The sequence below is a fragment of the Rhinolophus sinicus genome, linkage group LG15, assembly GCF_036562045.2.
Source record: "Rhinolophus sinicus isolate RSC01 linkage group LG15, ASM3656204v1, whole genome shotgun sequence".
In the NCBI taxonomy this organism is placed as follows: domain Eukaryota; kingdom Metazoa; phylum Chordata; class Mammalia; order Chiroptera; family Rhinolophidae; genus Rhinolophus; species Rhinolophus sinicus.
The window spans coordinates 36,699,701-36,717,320 of NC_133764.1; the positions used below are offsets into that span (position 1 = coordinate 36,699,701).

Consider the following 17,620-nt stretch of genomic DNA (forward strand, 5'->3'; position numbering starts at 1 on the left):
AGCCGTAGGGGAGGAGACCCTGGAAAAAAGTCCAGAAATTGCCCGGGGAGAAGGCGAGCGCGCTCGGGGACCCGCCCCTCCGTCGTCACGTGATTACGCGGGGCGGAAAGAGAGAAGCGAGGCCGCCTGGACTTCCAGACAGGTTGGCGGAGGGTTGGGAGAGGGCGGGACAATGAGACCGAGGGGGATTGCGCCTGCGCCGTGAGACTGTCACTCCCCGCCGCTTCCCGGCCCCGGCGCCTAGGCCTGCGGGGTAAAGGAAACAGACTGAAGAGCTTCTCGGCTTTGTGGAGTTGCTAGGGGCGGTTGTAGGATTTTCCAAAACCCTCCCGAATTGGATCAAAAAGGACGGGGACAAAAAGTAGCACTGTGGAGAGGCTCCAGTTATCTTTTGTTAAGTTAATGGCATCTTTGCTGCCCGAGGCGTGGGCGGCGGCGAGCTGGGTATGGGATTGAGGGCACTCCTCCCTGTTTCAGGGATGGGCGGCAGCTTAGAATGCGACCGACCAGCCCTGCGCTTAGAGATCTTGGAATCCGCACTGCACTGTTTTCACCATTACCGTCGTCATCAGAGCTGTAAATGCACACGTTCTAAAAATCTAGTGCAGAAGGATTTGTGATGAAAAGCAAAAGTTCCCCATTCTCAGAAGCAGCTACTTTTCATTAGTTGTGTTTTTAGTTCTGATTCCTAAAAAAATTGCTAAGTATAATACTTGAATGCTGTTTCCTTATTTGTTCGTTTTACTTTTGACTTCATACCGCGGTAATGAGGATAAAGCGCTCTACACCGTCCCCTTTATATTTCCCGAATTTTCCTTTGTAACTTTAAACAACATACTTAATCCCGTTTTTTTTAGACTCTACATTTTAACACTCTTCCTCACTGCATCAGTTTTTAGTAACTACTGGGAATAGGGTAAGATGAGGGACGCATTCGCCTCCGGCACAATTTAAGGGAGCGCCAAAAAATCAAGATTAATAGTGTTTTAATGCACCACTTAAACAAAAATTAATGCAAGAAAATCCACAGTAAACAAAATACCAAATTTTTAAGTAAAGACAAGATCGTTATTACTGATTGTTCCTTTTGTCTCAAGCTCCTGGCAAAACACTGTCACTGATGCTGTTTTTAATGCTCCCCCTCTCCCTTCCCGCATTAACATATTAGTTTGGCTGCTGTTTTTGGACTGTATTCCAAAAGCTGGCTCCAACACAGCCTATGTATACAGCACAGCCAAGTTTATTGCTTAGTCATGTAAGGGAAAACACTCCAGTGTCTCAGAGAGCAGAAGGTGGCCAGAATTTTTTGAGAAGACGAAGTTTGGTTTAAGGTGGGTCTTTTCGTTTAGGGTTTTGCTTAAGATTGGGTAAGAACCACTGTACAACAGTCCAAAATTGGTGGAAACAATCAGGCGAGAATCTCAGTGGGCAAACTGTTGATTTTCACACCATTTGCCTGGGCTGGATGGTCTAGGAAGAGTAAAAAAGGGCCAACAAAGGTATCACAAGTCACATTCATGTAGGCAGTTAGGTGTGGTTTGGGTGCTCTGTGTCCAGGCCAAGTGTGGGAGTAGATGGTTATGGTTTCACTCTCCTCTGCATGAATACCTTCATCCACTCACTAAATGTTTACTAATGTTCCAGGTGCTGTATTAGGCACAGAGATACACTGAGGAATAATGCAGAGTCCTGCCCTCGTGGAGCGGACAGTCTAGTGGAAGGTGTAGACATTAACCTGGTAAACACATCACTGTTGGAAATTCTATTTAGTAAACTGCAACGAAGAAAATAAATCAAGATGAGGGGATAGAGGGACTGGGCGTGGAGAATGCTATTTTAGGTGGGGTGGACAGGGAAGGTCTTGCTGAGGAGGGGTTAGGTGAACTGGGAAGCGGGACCTGAGTGAGGAGAGAGAACCAGCCATGTGAAGGTCTGAGGTGAGGGTGAGCTAGGAGAAGGGTGGTGGCAAACAGTGGCAGAAAGGTGGGCCAGGTGCAGACACCATGTGGCATTATGGCCCAACATGCAGACTGAATTTAATAGTTATGGTAGGAATCCTTTAATAGGTTTTTAATGAGGCTGTGTGATCTGGCTACACTTTAAGACCTTTTATTATGGAAATGTTCAAACCTGTGCAAAGAGAATAATACAATGATCCCCACATAATCCCCACTCCCGCCTACTCTCTCACCACATTAATTTTAAGCAAATCCCATATCAATCAAAAATACTTGCACTATGTCTCAACGTTTAACATACTCACGATACCATTATCACACTTAACAAAAATTCCTTATTGTCATCATGGATCCAGTCAATATCGAAATTTCCCTATTTCATAAAAAAAATTGTCTACAGTTGGTTTGTTCAAATCAGGGTCTCCACAAGGTTCACACATTGCAGTTGGTTAATATGAATCTTAAGCTTCATTTAATGTATACGGTTACCCCTATACATTATATTTTTTGTGAATTTGTTGGGAAACCTAGTTCATTTTTCATGAGAATTTCCCACAATCTGGATTTTGCCATCTCGGTGATGTCTTTCATATGTTCCTCTGTCCTGTATTTTCTGTAAGCTGTTAGTTAGATCTAGAGGCTTTATTAGATTCAGACTTGAGGTTTTGGCAAAAAATATCCCGTGGCATATTTTCTATTTTAAAATATCACTTGGTTGGTATGAAGAGAATGGACTATGGAAGGACAAGAGTGGAAACAACGAGAAACATTATAAAGCCGGTGAAGACTTGGACCAAGGCTGTAACCATGGAGATGGCGTGAAGTACATACTTTCAATATGTATTTTGAGGTAGAGTTGACAGAAATTTGTGGTGGTTTGGATGGGGCTATGAGAGAAAGGGAGACATCAAGAGTGACTCTCAGACTTGAGCAGATGGAAGACAGCAGTGCTATGAGGAATGGAGAAAGGTGGCTTTAAAGAAGGGACTTGGTTCTGGTTAAAACATCGTCCATCTGTGCCTATTTCCTCTCCCTCTCCAGGACCCACCTAAATGGAGAAAGAGAACAGGAGAACAGCAACTATCAAATTAAGGAACCTTAATATTGATACAATACTATTATCTGCAAACCTCTCATGGATTTACAGTTGTCTGATAGTGTCCTTAACAGTTTTGTCTCCCAACCAAGATTGAATCCAGGAATAAGAATTACATTTAGCTGTGTTATTTGCTCAGGCTGCTATAACAAAGTACCACAGACTGGGCGGCTTAAACAACAGAAATATATTGTCTCACAGTTCTGGAGGCGAAGTCCAACATCAAGATGTGGACGGGGTCCGTTCCTTCTGAGGCTGATGGAGAAATTGCCCCAGGCCTCTCTTTAGCTTCTGATACCGTGTTTCCCCGAAATAAGACCCGGTCTAATATAATATAATATAATATCGGGTCTAATATAATACCGGATCTTATATTAATTTTTGCTCCAAAAGACGCATTAGAGCTGATGGTCCAACTAGGTCTTACTTTCGGGGAAACACGGTAGTTTGCTGGCAATCCTGGACGTTCCTCAGCTTGTATACACATCACTCCAGTGTCTGCCTTTATAGTCACATGACCTTCTCCTGGTGTGCATGTTTGTCTCTGTGTTCAAGTTTTCCCCTTTTTACAATCCCTAATGAACTGATTTTGACTTGGTTACTCTCTAAAGACCCTCTCTCCAAATAAGGTGACATTTTGAGGTACGGGGGCGGGGATTAGGACTCCAACGTATCTTTTTTGGGGGGACACAACTTAACCCATGAGTTTTCGTATCATTTTAGTCTCCTAACGAGCAATTTCTTTGTCTTCTTCTGTGACTTTGACACTTTGGAAGTATGTAAGCCAGTTATTGTGTAGAATGTCCCTCAATTCAAATTTGTCTGCTATTTTTTCATGATTAGAATCAGATTGTGCATTTTTTGCAGAAATACCAAAAAACCAATGTGTCCCTCTCAGGGCATTGTATCCAGGAGGAACATGAAGGCTGTATTTGCTAAGTTTCTGTGAAGTAGACTATTATTCTCTTTGTAATTAGTAAGTAATCTGTGGGGAGACAGATACGTGAATATCCTGTTTCTCAAACTTGTACCCAGTACTTTTAACATCCATTGATGCTTCTCTGAATATATTTTCCCCCGGTGATTGCAAAACTTTGAAAGACATAGTAAAATAATCCTTTGATTGGTTACTGTGGAATGCATTTAGTAGAGATTCCATTTAAAATTTGTAATAATGCCCATGTGATAGAACCTTTGGAGGCCATAGTTCAAACCACATGGTGTAACTCGAGTTTTCATGTTGAAGATTCATTGTGCAATATAGACTAACAAAGAATTGTAACTTTTAAAACATTCGCGAGTTGTTTCTGGGTTGGTGAACGTGTGGAGGTGCTGGGAGAGTGGTGCCTGCAGAGGGCGTGGAAGCTCCACGCCCCTTCCCACATAGCCCGCCCTCTGCATCTCTTCCATCTGGCTGTTTCTGAGTTACATCCTTTTATAATAAACTGGCAATCTAGTCTAATTGTGGAGTGGTGAACACATACAGTCAAGATGCTTGTCTTCAGAAAAATAAACCCAAAGCTGATAAAAGCTATAATGAACTTGGTTACTTCTATGACCTTCAATCCTACTACAGAAATCTTGGCCATTGCTTCAGGAAAAAATGGAAGAAGCAGTCAGATTGGTTCACCATCCTTCCTGTACAGTATTTTCAAACTTCCCAGTCGTTAAAAAGGAGAATATTTCCCTTGTTCATACCATGGATTTTTTTTTCTCCCGGAAGTGCCTTGGAGAATGAAAAGGGCAAGGCCCTGAATTACAGGTTGCAGTATTACTAAGACTTCTAAAGAGTTTATTTGAAATCTAGTTGAGCCACAAGACGAGCCTGTCCTGATATACATATCTTCTCAGAAACTTTATTGAATGTGTGATAATATGTGGATAATGATTTATTGAGCCAGCTGTGCTTATTCAACAGAAATGTCTTAAACACATAGCAACTTTTGTTTGAAAAAATAATGAAATTAAAATCTATAAAAGTGTGTGACCCCCAAAGAGTCAATTCTACTGTATGATAATGTTAAAAATAAAATAATAAATGTAATGACGTAGTTACTTATAGCTTAGCTCGTAACATATACGTGCTTGAGAGTAGAAAAATGACCTTAGACAAGATTCTGAAGTTTCAGTTTTTTCCTAGCTTGGACAGGATTGTCTCCATTATCCCCAATAGGAAGGAGTACAATCTCTTGGTGATTTTGTTATTGTTGTTTGGGTTTTCTTGCTTCTCTTTCATGCCAAAGATGATTAGGGGGCTGTCTCATTTCTGGTGACACAAATGGCTCTGCTCCCTGGTCACAGCAATGCCGAACATCTGCATTTAGGGGAGAGAGGTGGACCTTGGCCAATTGCTCCTGTGCTGCACCAGTCAGACCCGTTCTGGGCACACTGTCTTGAAATGACCATGGAACATGGACTGAGAGCAGTGCCAGTGACCTCCCTGCAGAGGACACCGAAACCAATTGTGCAAGATTCTAAGTTGCATTGAACTTCTGGACTAAAGCTGTGTCATCTGATTGCTGCAAGGATCGTCATTGGGGTTATTTAATTACCATTTTCTTTGTGCAGATCTCCATTTCCTTGTCTATCAAGAAATAGTTGAAGGCGCTCACCTTCAGGATCCCTTTGTCATTGAAAAATTATTGCTTAATCCCCACTTGACTAGCCTATTCTACACATAGCTTCTTGTGTTATGGAGTTTCTCTCTCTCTCTCTCTCACACACACACACACACACACACACACACACACACATGCACAAATGTACATGTTATACATACACGTCTGCTCCTTACTTTTTTTCCTGGTAGTATATCTTGGAGATCCTGCCATATGAGTATATATAATGCCCCATCTTCTTAGAAAGCCTGCTGAGTGTTCCATTTTATTGTTATTACATAACTTATTTAACCGGTCTTCTCTTTCTCTTTTAAAAATTATAACAAAAATCCATAACCGCAGTCTAATCATGAGAAAAACATCAGACAAACCCAAATTGAAGGACATTCTACAAAATAACCTGACCAGTATACCTCAAAATTCTGAAGGTCATCAAAAAACAAGGGAAGTCTGAGAAACTGTCACAGCCCATAGGAGTCTAAGGAGACAGGACAACTAAATGTAATGTAGTATCCTGGAAGGGACTCAGTAACAGGAAAGGGACATGAGGGAAAAGCTAAGGAAATCCAAATAAAGAATGGAGTTGAGTTAATAACAACATATCTGACTGGGTTCATTGTGACAAATGTGTCACTGTCACGTAAGAAGTTAATTATAGGAACAACTGGGTGTGATGAAATGTAGGAACTCTGTAACATCTTTACAGGTGGTTTGTTTTTTAATAAATCTAAAACTATTCTAAAATAACAAGTTGATTTTAAAAAACGTGAAGACTCTATGTACAACAATGAAAGAGTGTCAAAATACAGTAGTGAAAAAAATCGCAATGCAGAACAGCACGTATACATAGTAGAGAGGGAAATAATTAGTGTAGAGGGAAATCAAAAGTTTGAGGAACGAGCCATGCTCGTTTGTTAGGTACTGTTTGTGTTTTCACCTGCTAGTGGCAGAGTTGAGTAGCTGTGACAGACCACGTATTACTATCTGCCCTTTTACAGACCCCCTGCTTCAGGGGGTTAAGGAGAGAGTGGTTGCACAGGAACTGGAGTAGGAACAGTACTTCTCCACATAGAGCTTTGCATGTTGTTTGTTTTTCAAAATATCTGAATGCATAACCTATCAAAAATTTTTTTTTAATTTTAAGCCACCACCCACTGAGTCTCAGGCATCTGCTAACCTCCCTCTCGTGGTCTGCTTGCTTATTAGGACTCTTCAAAAATCCATCTGAACTCTTTGGTGACAGTAACCAATGATGTTACCCAAACCTGGGATCTATTACTTCCCCTGGGAGGTCAGTACTGGCCAAGTTCCTGACGGGGTCGCACTGAGAACTTTCGGCAGGTGAGAAGGATCGTTTTCTTTTTCAAGATGGGGGGATGTTTAAGTGGCTCCCCCCAAAAAACAAAATTGTTTTATTATAATCTCATCTAATTATTTTTAAATGCTAAAAAATTAATATACATTCATTGTGAAAAATGTTGACAATCCATAAAAGTGTAAAGAAAGCAAGCAAAAATCACCTGTAATCCCACTGTCTGAACAACCACTGCTAACCCTTTGTATACACTATCTGTATACACACACACACACACACACACATATATACCATGTTAGTCATATATTGCTGTGTAACAAATTACCCCAAAATTTAGTGGCTTAATATGACAACAAAAGCTTATTATTTCATAGTTATTGTGGGTCAGGAACTTGGGAGTGATTAGCTGGGTGGTTCTGGCTGATTAACTTACCAGATAGCAGTCAAGCTATTGGCCAGGGCTGCAGACGTCTGAAGGCTGGTCTGGACTTGGAGACCTGATTCCAGGGTGACTCATTCACATGTTTGGCGAGTTATTGCTGGCTCTTGTCAAGAAGACAGTTCCTCACAATGTTGATTTCTCCATAGGGCTGCCTGTGGGTCTTCATAACATGGCAGCTTTCCCCAGAACGAGTGATCCAACAGAGCAATGAGGAAGCCACAATGCCTTTTAGGACCTACCCTGGAAGTCACTCTTAGTCATTTCTGCAACATCCTGTTGGCTACAGGGTTCACTGCTCAACAGGGTGCTAGGGGATATATAAAAGGATGCAAATCCCAGGAGTCACAAATCACTCGGGACTCTCTTGGAGACATTTATGTACATATAGGTAGAAATATTTTCACCTAAATGAGATCCTATTATATTACTATATGGTACAATTTATTTATTTACTTACTTAACTGGATGGTAGACTTAATTCCATGCCAAGTATATAGATCTATGTTAGCACTCAATATTCGGTTGGTGCAAAATTAACTGCGGTTTAAAAGGTTAAAAACAATAGCAAAAATCGCAATTACTTTTGCACCAACCTAATAGATCTACTTTATTTCGTTGCATAGATATACCGTATTATTTAACCATAATCCATTTAACCAAAATCTATTGATTTTGGACAAAGACGTCAATGTACTTGAGTGGGGAAAGGATAGTCACTTCAACAAATATTGCTGAACAACAAATGTTTCATGTGTTTATCCATTCAACAGAGTGCTACCGAGCAATGAAAAGGAACAAACTACCAGTTTACCCAACAGCTTAAATGAATCTTGGAGCTAGGATTGCAGATAGGATTCTCAGTAAAAGAAACTAGACACAAAAGAATACATGCTGTTATAATTCCATTTATATGAGATGCTTGTGTAGGAAAACTCAGTTCTAGAGACCAAGGGCAGATCAGCAGTTGCCTGAGGTGGGAGATGGAGAGATTGGGGCACAAGGGAACTTTTTGGGGTGATAAAAATACGCTAACTCATGACTGGGGTAGTGATGACACCAGTGCATACTTTTGCCAACACTCATTGAACAGGTACCTTTTATGCATGTAATTTATTCCTCAACAATGTAGACTGAAAACAGTATTTCTGATTGGTTGCTGCCATTTTGATTTTGTCTGATCAGAGTAAGGCTGACGATCTTCCCTTGGATTTATTGGCCTCCCCAAACCTTTCAAGCTTTGTGGCAGTTGTGTCTATGGATAGAAACTTTCTCTGACTTCCAGGCTGTGCCTCTACGACATGTGCCAGTCCCGAGTAACCCTGACGGCTCAGCATGGATCTGACCAGCACCAGATTGTCATCTGTACCAAGTTGGTGGAGCCACTCGAAGCCCAGGTGGGCTCCCTGTACGTTGTCCTGGGGGAGCTGGAGCACCAGAAGGGTAAGCGGGGGCCTCACACACGCTTTTTCACTCTGGGTCCTGGGTCGGGCAGTCTTTTGGGTGACTCGGTTAGCACTGGGCCTGGCTTCTGACCCAAAAGAGTTCCTCACCAAGGTTAACATTCCCTCCATTTATCTTTCCTGATTTACACTACCGACTTACTTTCTAAAAGTCACAGTGATTTTTAACTCGGGATGAAATGCACTAGGAAAAAAAAAGTAATTAAATGGTGCTGACTTTAATTCCAGTTGATTTAATAAAAGTTCATCTTTATTCAGGCTAAAGCCTTTGTGTTCACAGAGCTTCTGCCCTCATAATTGATTTGAAACAGGTACCAGGAGGGCTGGGCGTGGGTATAAAGGGCCTTTGCCCAAACGATTTTCACTTTGACTCGGCCCGAATCACCTGAGGCTTTCTCCTGCTCTCCTGGCCTTGCAGTAAGTCTGGGGAGCTGCGGGGAACCAGTGTCTGGAACTCTAGACCCCCCCCCACACACACACACACAAATACAGAGAGGGGTTGAAACTAAGATGGGACAGCAGGTCATGACAAGTGCAGGACCTGAGTGGACATTTAGAATTATTTGTAGGAAGAAAAAAATGGGGAAAAAAAGTTAAAGTATAAATTGAGAAAGAAAAACAAGGAAGAGAGAAATTGAGAAAGAAAAAATGATTGCCCGATCGATACAACCATGACCCAAGGCAGAGCGGTCAGTCGTGGGCCTCTGCCGTGACACACAGGTGGCCACACTCTGAAGTATTGTGTCCAAAATAAAAAGAAGAAAAATCGAACCTGAAGAATCAACCCCCAGATTAGGCAGCATTCTTCCTAGGTTCTGGCTAGTTTACCGCTTACATCATAACCTGTATTTTCTGTCTTAAAAAAGAGTTTTCCCCAAGTTTCTAAAAGTCATACATGCTCATCATTTGCAACTGATACAGGGAAAGAAAGATGACAACGAGCAGGGAGGGACAGAACCCGGGCTGAGCACAGAAGTGGGCAGAGGGGACACGGTGTAGCCGCTTTCAAACCTCCCTCTACGTGTCTGGCCCCCAGTCAAATCCAAAGTCATGTGGGGACACAAAGGTCAACCAGATACCAGTCATAGCCTGCGACAAGGTTGGCAGTTCTGAGGACAGACCGGAGGCCACCTGAAGTCACCTTTCTGAAATGTTTGCACAAAGAGCTTGCAGAGGAGATAGAAAAGGTGAAGAAATGCCTGCTGTGTGCCGAAACTCGCTGGCTATGTCACTTCTTGGGGCAACAGCCAGGGGCCCACGAACTTCCTGTTCAGGGATGAAGGTGTTGGGGTGCCGCCTCTCCCCACTCTGCTCCAGAGTCCCTAATAGAATTCCCAAGCTTCAGGTTGCTTGCCTACAGCACAAGGCTGCCTTGGAGCTCCCACCATAAACCCCATAAATCCCACCTCTTCTGGTTTTCTTCCACCTGATCTCTGGGGCCTGTGCTTTTCCATCTCCAAGCCTCCTTTTTATGCCCTCACCTTCTCAAGGTCCTGCCTGAAACCTGGCTTTTTCCTGGGACAGCAGTTCCCCTCCCTCCGCTCCCACCTGGAGGCCTGGTGAGCTTCCCAAGTCACACACGCCACAGAGGTGGGGCCTGAATCCGGCTTGCTCCTCAGGTTTGTCATTGCACACCTTTCCCCTTCTCTGTGGCCGACCAGTTCTGCCACCGTGTGATGTATCCCACTTCTGCCTCCTCCACCCCCAGCCACTCCCAGAACGGCTCCACCTCTGCTACCTGAAACCTCAGTGTGTATCTTTGTGCCTCCTTCCTCTGCAGCCCCATCAGGGCCCTGGGACTTTGGACCCCTGTGTTTCCTCCTGTCTTCTCTGTCCTTTCCTCCCCTCCAGCTGGACCTCACTATCCCTTCGGTTGCTTTCCTGGCAGAAGTTTCAACCCCTTGCCTTCCATCACTCCTGCCCGATTAAACCCTCTTGGGTCCCACCCAACTGTTGATGGAAGAAATGGACAAAGCTCAGCGTGTTCCCAGCACAATGATGTCAAGGTCTCTTAGCTCACCAGGGCCCTCCATGCTGCCTGGAAATCCTCCGTCACGTCCCTGGCAAAGCCCTCTTCTGCGATCCAGCACAACCATTGCAGACATTCACCTGGTACCCAAGGCCCCTGTCCCTTTCTGCTAATTACCTCCCCCTCCTACATACCCAATGAAGTTGAGGCCCCAGCGGCAGTTCCTCATAAAATTATATGCATCCACACCCACCCGTAGCTCCTTTCCTCCAGAAGGGTCCTTCCTGCCTGAGGCGCGGCCCCTGTGAGGTGATCATGGCCTGCCCTCCACGGGGACTTTGCTCTCCCAACTGAACCCTTAACCTGTTACCACTGGTTCTTCCCTCTCAGCATGTAAAGCACTCGAGCTTCTTCCATATTAAAATAAGGTAGGGCTGCCTAGCCCTACCTTGCTGTGACCCTCCTTCCCTTCACCGTCAAACTTCCTAAAAGAGGGTCTGTTTTCCATATCACCCCTCCCTTATCTCCTGCTCCCTCCTCAACCCACTGCTTTCTGACTGCTCTTGTGACTCAATCCCTTCTTGCTCCAGGGTCTTTATCTTGGCGAGAAGAAATTCCCCTAAAGGACGAGTTCTCTAGCTGTCTTGTTCATAAACTCCTTTCTCCCTTCCCTGTTTTTCAAACGCTGTTCCTTTCATGCCATTGACCTTTTGCCCAGTTTGGTCTTTGTGATAATTGTCTTTCTTAAGCTCACTTCCATATTTAATAACTATGAATTTTCATTCCCGGGGAGAAACAACACGTCATCCACTATATAAATCTAGAAGGAAGGGTCTCCTCAGGCTGAGGGGAGGAAAGACACTAGTGTAAGGAGAGTGCTGTGAAATGAAGTCGAATAACTAACATCTTATGGTCAGGAAACATCTGACCTCGGCTCCTATGTTGAGATTTTTAACTGTGAAGGAGACTCCTGATTTTTGTCCTTGCTCGCCTGTGTCATCCTGAACACATGCAGCTGCTCTGTGCAAACTACTCAGGGCTACATGTGTCACAAGAAAAGGTCTAGGCCTCTCAGTGCCAAGAGAAGTTCAGGCAAATACCCTGTTTGATTGATCAGTATAGACAGCCCAGCTATTCCAGAAGAAGCCGGAGGGATGCAAATCAAGTCTACACTGATCAATAGATCCAGATGCTGTCATGTGCCCACTCTACTCTAGGCCGTATAGTCTCTATAACCCAGCACTGGGGTCAACAGAAGCCGACAACACACAGGTGACCTCATGTTTCAAACAAGGTCATCTTCCCGTATTGAAGGATGGAATCAAGACAGTCCAACTCTGAATTCTGCCCCCACTCTGTGTTAAGTCAATAAAGTGGCCTAGACTAGAAGGAAGCCTAGGCATAGACTTTCAAAAAGAAAAGAAAAAACGATTAGGACAAACCCCAGATGTCTTTCCTGTTTGACGTCACCTGAACATTTACGAACCTTTCTATCAGATCACACAGCATCTTCTGGAAGCCCCGCTAGTCCCTTGACCAGGGTGGCATGACTTGCCCCTATAAGGACACTCCCCTTCCATTTATTAAATATGGGGTTCTCTTTGCCCCAATTTCCAATGCCACTGGGTCCCAGGATGCCCAATGGGCCCTTCCCTTGGTACAAATGGAGGATGAGCATGGTGACTCCTCCACCCCAGGCACTTGGGACCTACAGAGAAGGTGGCAGGAATTAAGATGACAAGGGAAGGAAGTGGAAGGTACATCTCTCTGGCCCTTCCTCCCTGGAGAAGTGGAATTTTCAGGCTACCCCTAAGTTCCAGACATGTGCCTACAGCGCATGGCGGACCCATAGTTCTGAGGCCCAAGTAGACAAATTGCCAGCAGCCTGTGTGCCATCCGCCTTACCTGTGCCCTCAAAATTCAGGACTGAGAACCAGGTAGTGGGGAAACAGCTGAAATGCATCCGTCACTGCCAGTGCCTTCGTGTCTGTGTCTTTCAGATGGAGGTTCCGTGGTGAAGGCCCGGGTGCTGACATGCGTGGAAGGAGTGAATCTTCCCTTGTTAGAACAAGCCATCAAAGAGCAGAGGATGTACCAGCGGGAGAGGGACAGTCACCAGTAGGAAATGGCAGCGGGGAACCCCACCCTACCTGCTCCTGGAGCGAAGCCCACTGGGGACACCGGAGCTGCTGCAGAGAAGACCCAGGGGCTTCCTCAGGGTGACAGCCTTTCCTGGAGCTGGAGAGAAGAGGGGAGGGGTTGTTCATTTGGGGTTGTCCCAGAAATGAGAACCTAGAGAGCAGGTGCCAAAGCCTGACACCTCCCCCCACCCCAGGAGACCGCGGGTGGCTGAGCCCCTGGGCGCTGGGGGGCTGTGCGTCGTGTGGAGTTATAGAGATTTCCAGAAGGACCTGGTGAATAAAGGCTCCAGTTGAAAGACCTTGCTGTGTGCACGTGGTGCAGTGCCAGTCCTGGCCAGGAGGGGGAGCCATGGAGTACGCAGCCTGCCGGGCGTGAGGCTGTAGGAGCGCAGGGTTTCTGGTGAATTCTGGGCTGGGGGCCCGACCGGAAGGGGCTGAGGGGCCTCAGGTACAGGTAAGGGGTCCAGGTCGCAGGGGGACCGACTCTACCAAGATTCTTCCCTCAGAGGAGGCTGAGCGTCCCCAAAGAGGCCGGGCCTAGCCCCTGGCCCTGGTCCTGTGGCGTAGAGCAGGACTTGGGTTTCAGAAACCCGCCCTGAGCTGACCTGGGCGCCCCAGGCAGCCTTCAGCCCCCAGAGCCCGCAGAGACGGGTGCAGTGGCATGCGAAGTTTGGGCCCTCCTGCGCTCTGTAGCCAGTCACCTTCCTAGCTGGGCACCAGGCAGGTGGCCTGGGGGTTGCTACCTGGTTTGGGCTGGGCCAGGGGCCACCCTTCTCCAAGCCAGTTTCCCAGGGATGGGGGTGGGGGCAGGAGTTGTGCCTGAGCCTGGGCGTCCTGGCAGGCAGAGCCAGGCCAGCCCTGGGGGCCACACGCCTCAGAGCCAGGAAGCCAGGTATGCCATGGAGGCTGGAGGGTGCAGCAAGGGCACTGGGTGCGGGGACGAATGCCCCAAGTGCCATCTGTTTTCCAGGCAGCTCTGCGGACATGGATATGTTCCAGAAGGTGGAAAAGATTGGAGAGGGCACCTATGGGGTGGTATACAAGGCCAAGAACAAGCAGACAGGGCAGCTCGTGGCTCTCAAGAAGATCAGGCTGGACCTGTGAGTGCTGGGACGGCCCCGGAAACACCCCACCCAGAGGTGACCCCCAGGCCGAAGCGCCCTCATCCCTCCCTCATCTCAGGGTTTTATATTCAGCTTCTTTCCCGAATGCTGCCCAGTTACACTGGGGCGGCCACAAGGTGCAGCCCTCACTCGTCCTCACCCCGACTGGGCTTTGCCCCGGGCGCCTGGTGGTAATAAGTATGTGCCCAGGAGCACAGCACCCCATCACTGAGGGATGGGCCCACCTTACAGAATAAGGAACACGAGTACTCCCCCCAGGGCACAAGCGCCCCTCTTGGCTCCCTGCCTCCACTGCTGTATGCTCCTTTCCTGCAGGGAGACCGAGGGCGTCCCAAGCACTGCCATCAGGGAGATCTCTCTGCTCAAAGAGCTGAAGCACCCCAACATCGTCAGGTGAGGTGGGGAAGGAGGCGGGGAAGCCGGGCCTGTGTCAGTCACCTGGGAGCGCATGCTGATTGGTGTCGCCGGCCAGGCTGCTGGACGTCATGCACAACGAGAAGAAGCTGTACCTGGTGTTCGAGTTCCTCAGCCAGGACCTGAAGAAGTTCATGGACTCCACCCCAGCCTCCGACTTCCCCCTTCACTTAGTCAAGGTGCGAAGGGAAGGCCAGGGAGGCCAGGGCGGCCTGGCGCAGCGGCCCCACATCCGCTCGGCGAGCTCCCTCTCACGTTCACTATTCCAGAGCTACCTCTTCCAGCTGCTGCAGGGGGTGAACTTCTGCCACTCGAATCGGGTCATCCACCGAGACCTGAAACCCCAGAATCTGCTCATCAATGAGTTGGGTGCCATCAAGCTGGCTGACTTTGGACTGGCGCGAACCTTCGGGGTGCCCCTACGTACCTACACCCACGAGGTACCGCAGGATGAAGGGGAGAGAGGGGCAGCTGAAGGGATGTCCCCCATGCCCTCAGCCATCGTGAATGATGCTGTTTTCCTGTCCCCACAGGTGGTGACACTCTGGTATCGCGCCCCCGAGATCCTCTTGGGCAGCAAGTTCTATTCCACAGCTGTGGATGTCTGGAGTGCGGGTTGCATCTTTGCAGAGATGGTAGAGAGAGGCACTAACATGGCCACGGGGAGGCCCCAGGCAGGGTCCTACTGGGATGGGGGTGGGACTCTTCATTCTCCTATTAGAAGGGGGTTAAGGGGCATTTGGGACTGGTTAAAGGACTGAGGAAGAGGGCCTTATTCCAGAAAGACCAGGATTCTTAACACAGCCCTGGGAAAGAGATCTTGAAGGTGCCTGCCTGGTACGGCCTCTTATCTGGTATGGGATTCCGAATGATAAGGGAGTGGACCCCACACATTCTCCTCACCCCCATTCCAGGTGACCCGCAGAGCCCTGTTTCCTGGTGACTCTGAGATTGACCAGCTCTTTCGTATCTTTCGGACCCTGGGGACACCCAGTGAAGCCACGTGGCCAGGAGTCACCCAGCTGCCTGACTATAAGGGCAGCTTCCCCAAGTGGACCAGGAAGGAGCTAGAGGAAATTGTACCCAATCTGGAACCGCAAGGCAGGGACCTGCTCATGGTAGGTACAGATAGGCGGCAGGGGAGGGCAAGAAAGGCCTCCTACCTCCAGCTGCTGCTCCACCCAGAAGTAGCCCTTTTGGTAGCCAGTGTCTTACGTAACTGGCTCCTGCTGAGTCCAAGCGGGTCGCTTTGCTGACCTCTGTACACACTGGCTTGTCCCTCTGTTCCTGTGCATGTTCCTTGTTCCACCTGGAGGCCTCGGCTGTGATAAGTCCAATGTTTCTGTTCCCTTTTAAAACTTCTGTCTTCTAGTTAGCTTTGTTTTTACGCTGAATCTTGCCCCTTTTTCCTAAGTTGCCTTGTGTTTTGGGGAATTTTCACTGTGGACATTATCACCCATCTAAGTAAGCTGTAAGCTTTCCCCAGCAGGGACCACACTCCGACTGCCTCAGGAGTCCCCACAGTGCCATCCACAGGGGATATTTGCTGTGCAGAACAGGCTGTTTCCCGCTGCCTGGGCACTGCCAGGCCTCCCTCTGCTCTCCTGTTGCACCATCTTGCGCCTTGGGCTGGCCCAGGCCAGACTGTCCAGAAGGCCTTAGGCAGATGGTCCATCTTTGCCCACAAAGACTCAGAGCCACATTTCTCCCTTTAATCTGGAGCTGGATCTGAGGAAGGGGCAGCATTTTCATCTTCAGGCTATGTATCCAGCTTTGCACAGCCTTCCAGCCCAGGCTCCTGCCACTCTCTGTCTTGGCTGCTCTGAGGCAGTGGGTCCTTGTTGGCTGGCCTTAGGGACTCGGAGTCCCTGCCCATCCTCAAGTACACTCCCTGGCAGGTTTGGCCCCCGACTTCCTGACACATACAGAGAAGTCTGTCTCAACTGGTAGTGGGCTGGGACTAGAAACCTCAGTAAGGTAGGGAGAGACAGACTGAGCCTCAGTAGCCTGAAGGAGACCGGGGTGACTCAACAGGGCTAGACCAGAACTAATTCTGCCTCCACATTCCAGGAGTGTCTTCAAACTGGGAGGTAGTGGCTTCCTGTAGTTCTGGGTCTGAAGGCGGAACTTTGGGGCTTGGGGCTCTCCAGCCCGGTTTTACCTGGGAGGGAAATTCCTCTCCCAACCGTGGCCACACCCAGGCCCAATCTCTTGTCCTCCTTCCTTCTTTCCTTCACAGCAACTCCTACAGTATGACCCCAGCCAGCGGATCTCAGCCAAGACCGCCCTTGCTCACCCATATTTCTCATCCACTGAGATCTCCCCGGCTCCCCACCACTGTGTGCTGGAGCATTTTTGCCGCTGAGAACGTGGCCTCAAATCCTCTCTCCAGCTGCTGCCTGAGCTGTCTCTCCACACATTTCCCAAGAAAGAAAATATATCTGAGGGGAGCAAAGCTCTAAGGAATTTGGCATCAGCTGTCAGAGGGCTGAGTTTGGGTTAGCCCTGCCTCAGGTTAGCAAGTTCCTGTGCTGTTTGTTGGGTTTGACGGTGCCATTTCCAGATGGAGGCACAGAAGCCCCATGTATGAAGCGGTTAGAGACTGGGTCCCTTGGCAATGGAACAACAGGTGCCAAGGAGAGTGGGAAGCCTGCCCCAGCTGCCTGCGAGGTACTCCGGGGAGTTTCACCTGCCCAGCCCTCAGCGACAGTCAGAACCTGAGGGAAAGGGTGCCCCCTGCTGGTCCTTTTGGCTTTAAAATGTTTGGGAGAAGAGTTGAGTTCCTGTTAAGAGTCCCAAGTTAAACAAGAAGCAAGATGAGGAAGAGAGGGGACATTTTCCTTGTCCCAGGGGAGGTCGGAGGGTGTGGGTCGTTCTAAGTAGTTGTTATGGAGGATGTTACATTTGTTTGCCTGTGGCTTTAAGATCAGGAAATAAAGGTGGTGCACTCTGAGTTTCCCCGTGGTTTTCTGGGGCAGCAGGAAGGACAGCAGGAACTTGCCATTCGTGGTTTTCCACCAGCTTATCCTTCCCAGAGTCAGAGGAGCCTAGCCCTCAGAGCACCTGTTTCCTGGGAGGGCCAG

The 17,620-nt window shown here is 47.7% G+C and overlaps 2 protein-coding genes across 5 annotated transcripts; both read left to right on the forward strand.

Moving 5' to 3' along the window:
* Positions 1 to 2: 2 nt before the first annotated feature.
* Positions 3 to 13,298, forward strand: TEN1 (TEN1 subunit of CST complex). Of its 2 annotated transcripts, none has more exons than XM_019745485.2 (4): positions 3 to 142; positions 6,879 to 7,013; positions 8,712 to 8,869; positions 12,859 to 13,298. In XM_019745485.2, the coding sequence occupies exons 2-4, from the start codon at positions 6,922 to 6,924 to the stop codon at positions 12,978 to 12,980; spliced, it is 372 nt and encodes a 123-aa protein (XP_019601044.2). In that variant the 5' UTR covers positions 3 to 142; positions 6,879 to 6,921; the 3' UTR covers positions 12,981 to 13,298. The 2 variants fall into 2 exon arrangements, with proteins under 2 accessions (XP_019601044.2, XP_074176793.1); XM_074320692.1 differs by lacking the exon at positions 3 to 142 and adding an exon at positions 1,197 to 1,331.
* A 31-nt stretch (positions 13,299 to 13,329) lies between these two features.
* CDK3 (cyclin dependent kinase 3) lies at positions 13,330 to 17,579 on the forward strand. 3 transcript variants are annotated; one of them, XM_074320691.1, is made up of 8 exons: positions 13,330 to 13,453; positions 13,970 to 14,099; positions 14,439 to 14,516; positions 14,596 to 14,716; positions 14,807 to 14,977; positions 15,071 to 15,172; positions 15,452 to 15,655; positions 16,777 to 17,579. In XM_074320691.1, exons 2-8 carry the CDS (start codon positions 13,984 to 13,986, stop codon positions 16,900 to 16,902), a joined length of 918 nt encoding a protein of 305 aa, XP_074176792.1. In that variant the 5' UTR covers positions 13,330 to 13,453; positions 13,970 to 13,983; the 3' UTR covers positions 16,903 to 17,579. The 3 variants fall into 3 exon arrangements, with proteins under 3 accessions (XP_074176792.1, XP_019601040.2, XP_074176791.1); XM_019745481.2 differs by having other exon boundaries at positions 13,438 to 14,099; XM_074320690.1 differs by having other exon boundaries at positions 13,438 to 14,099; positions 14,822 to 14,977.
* The last annotated feature ends 41 nt before the right edge of the window (positions 17,580 to 17,620 follow it).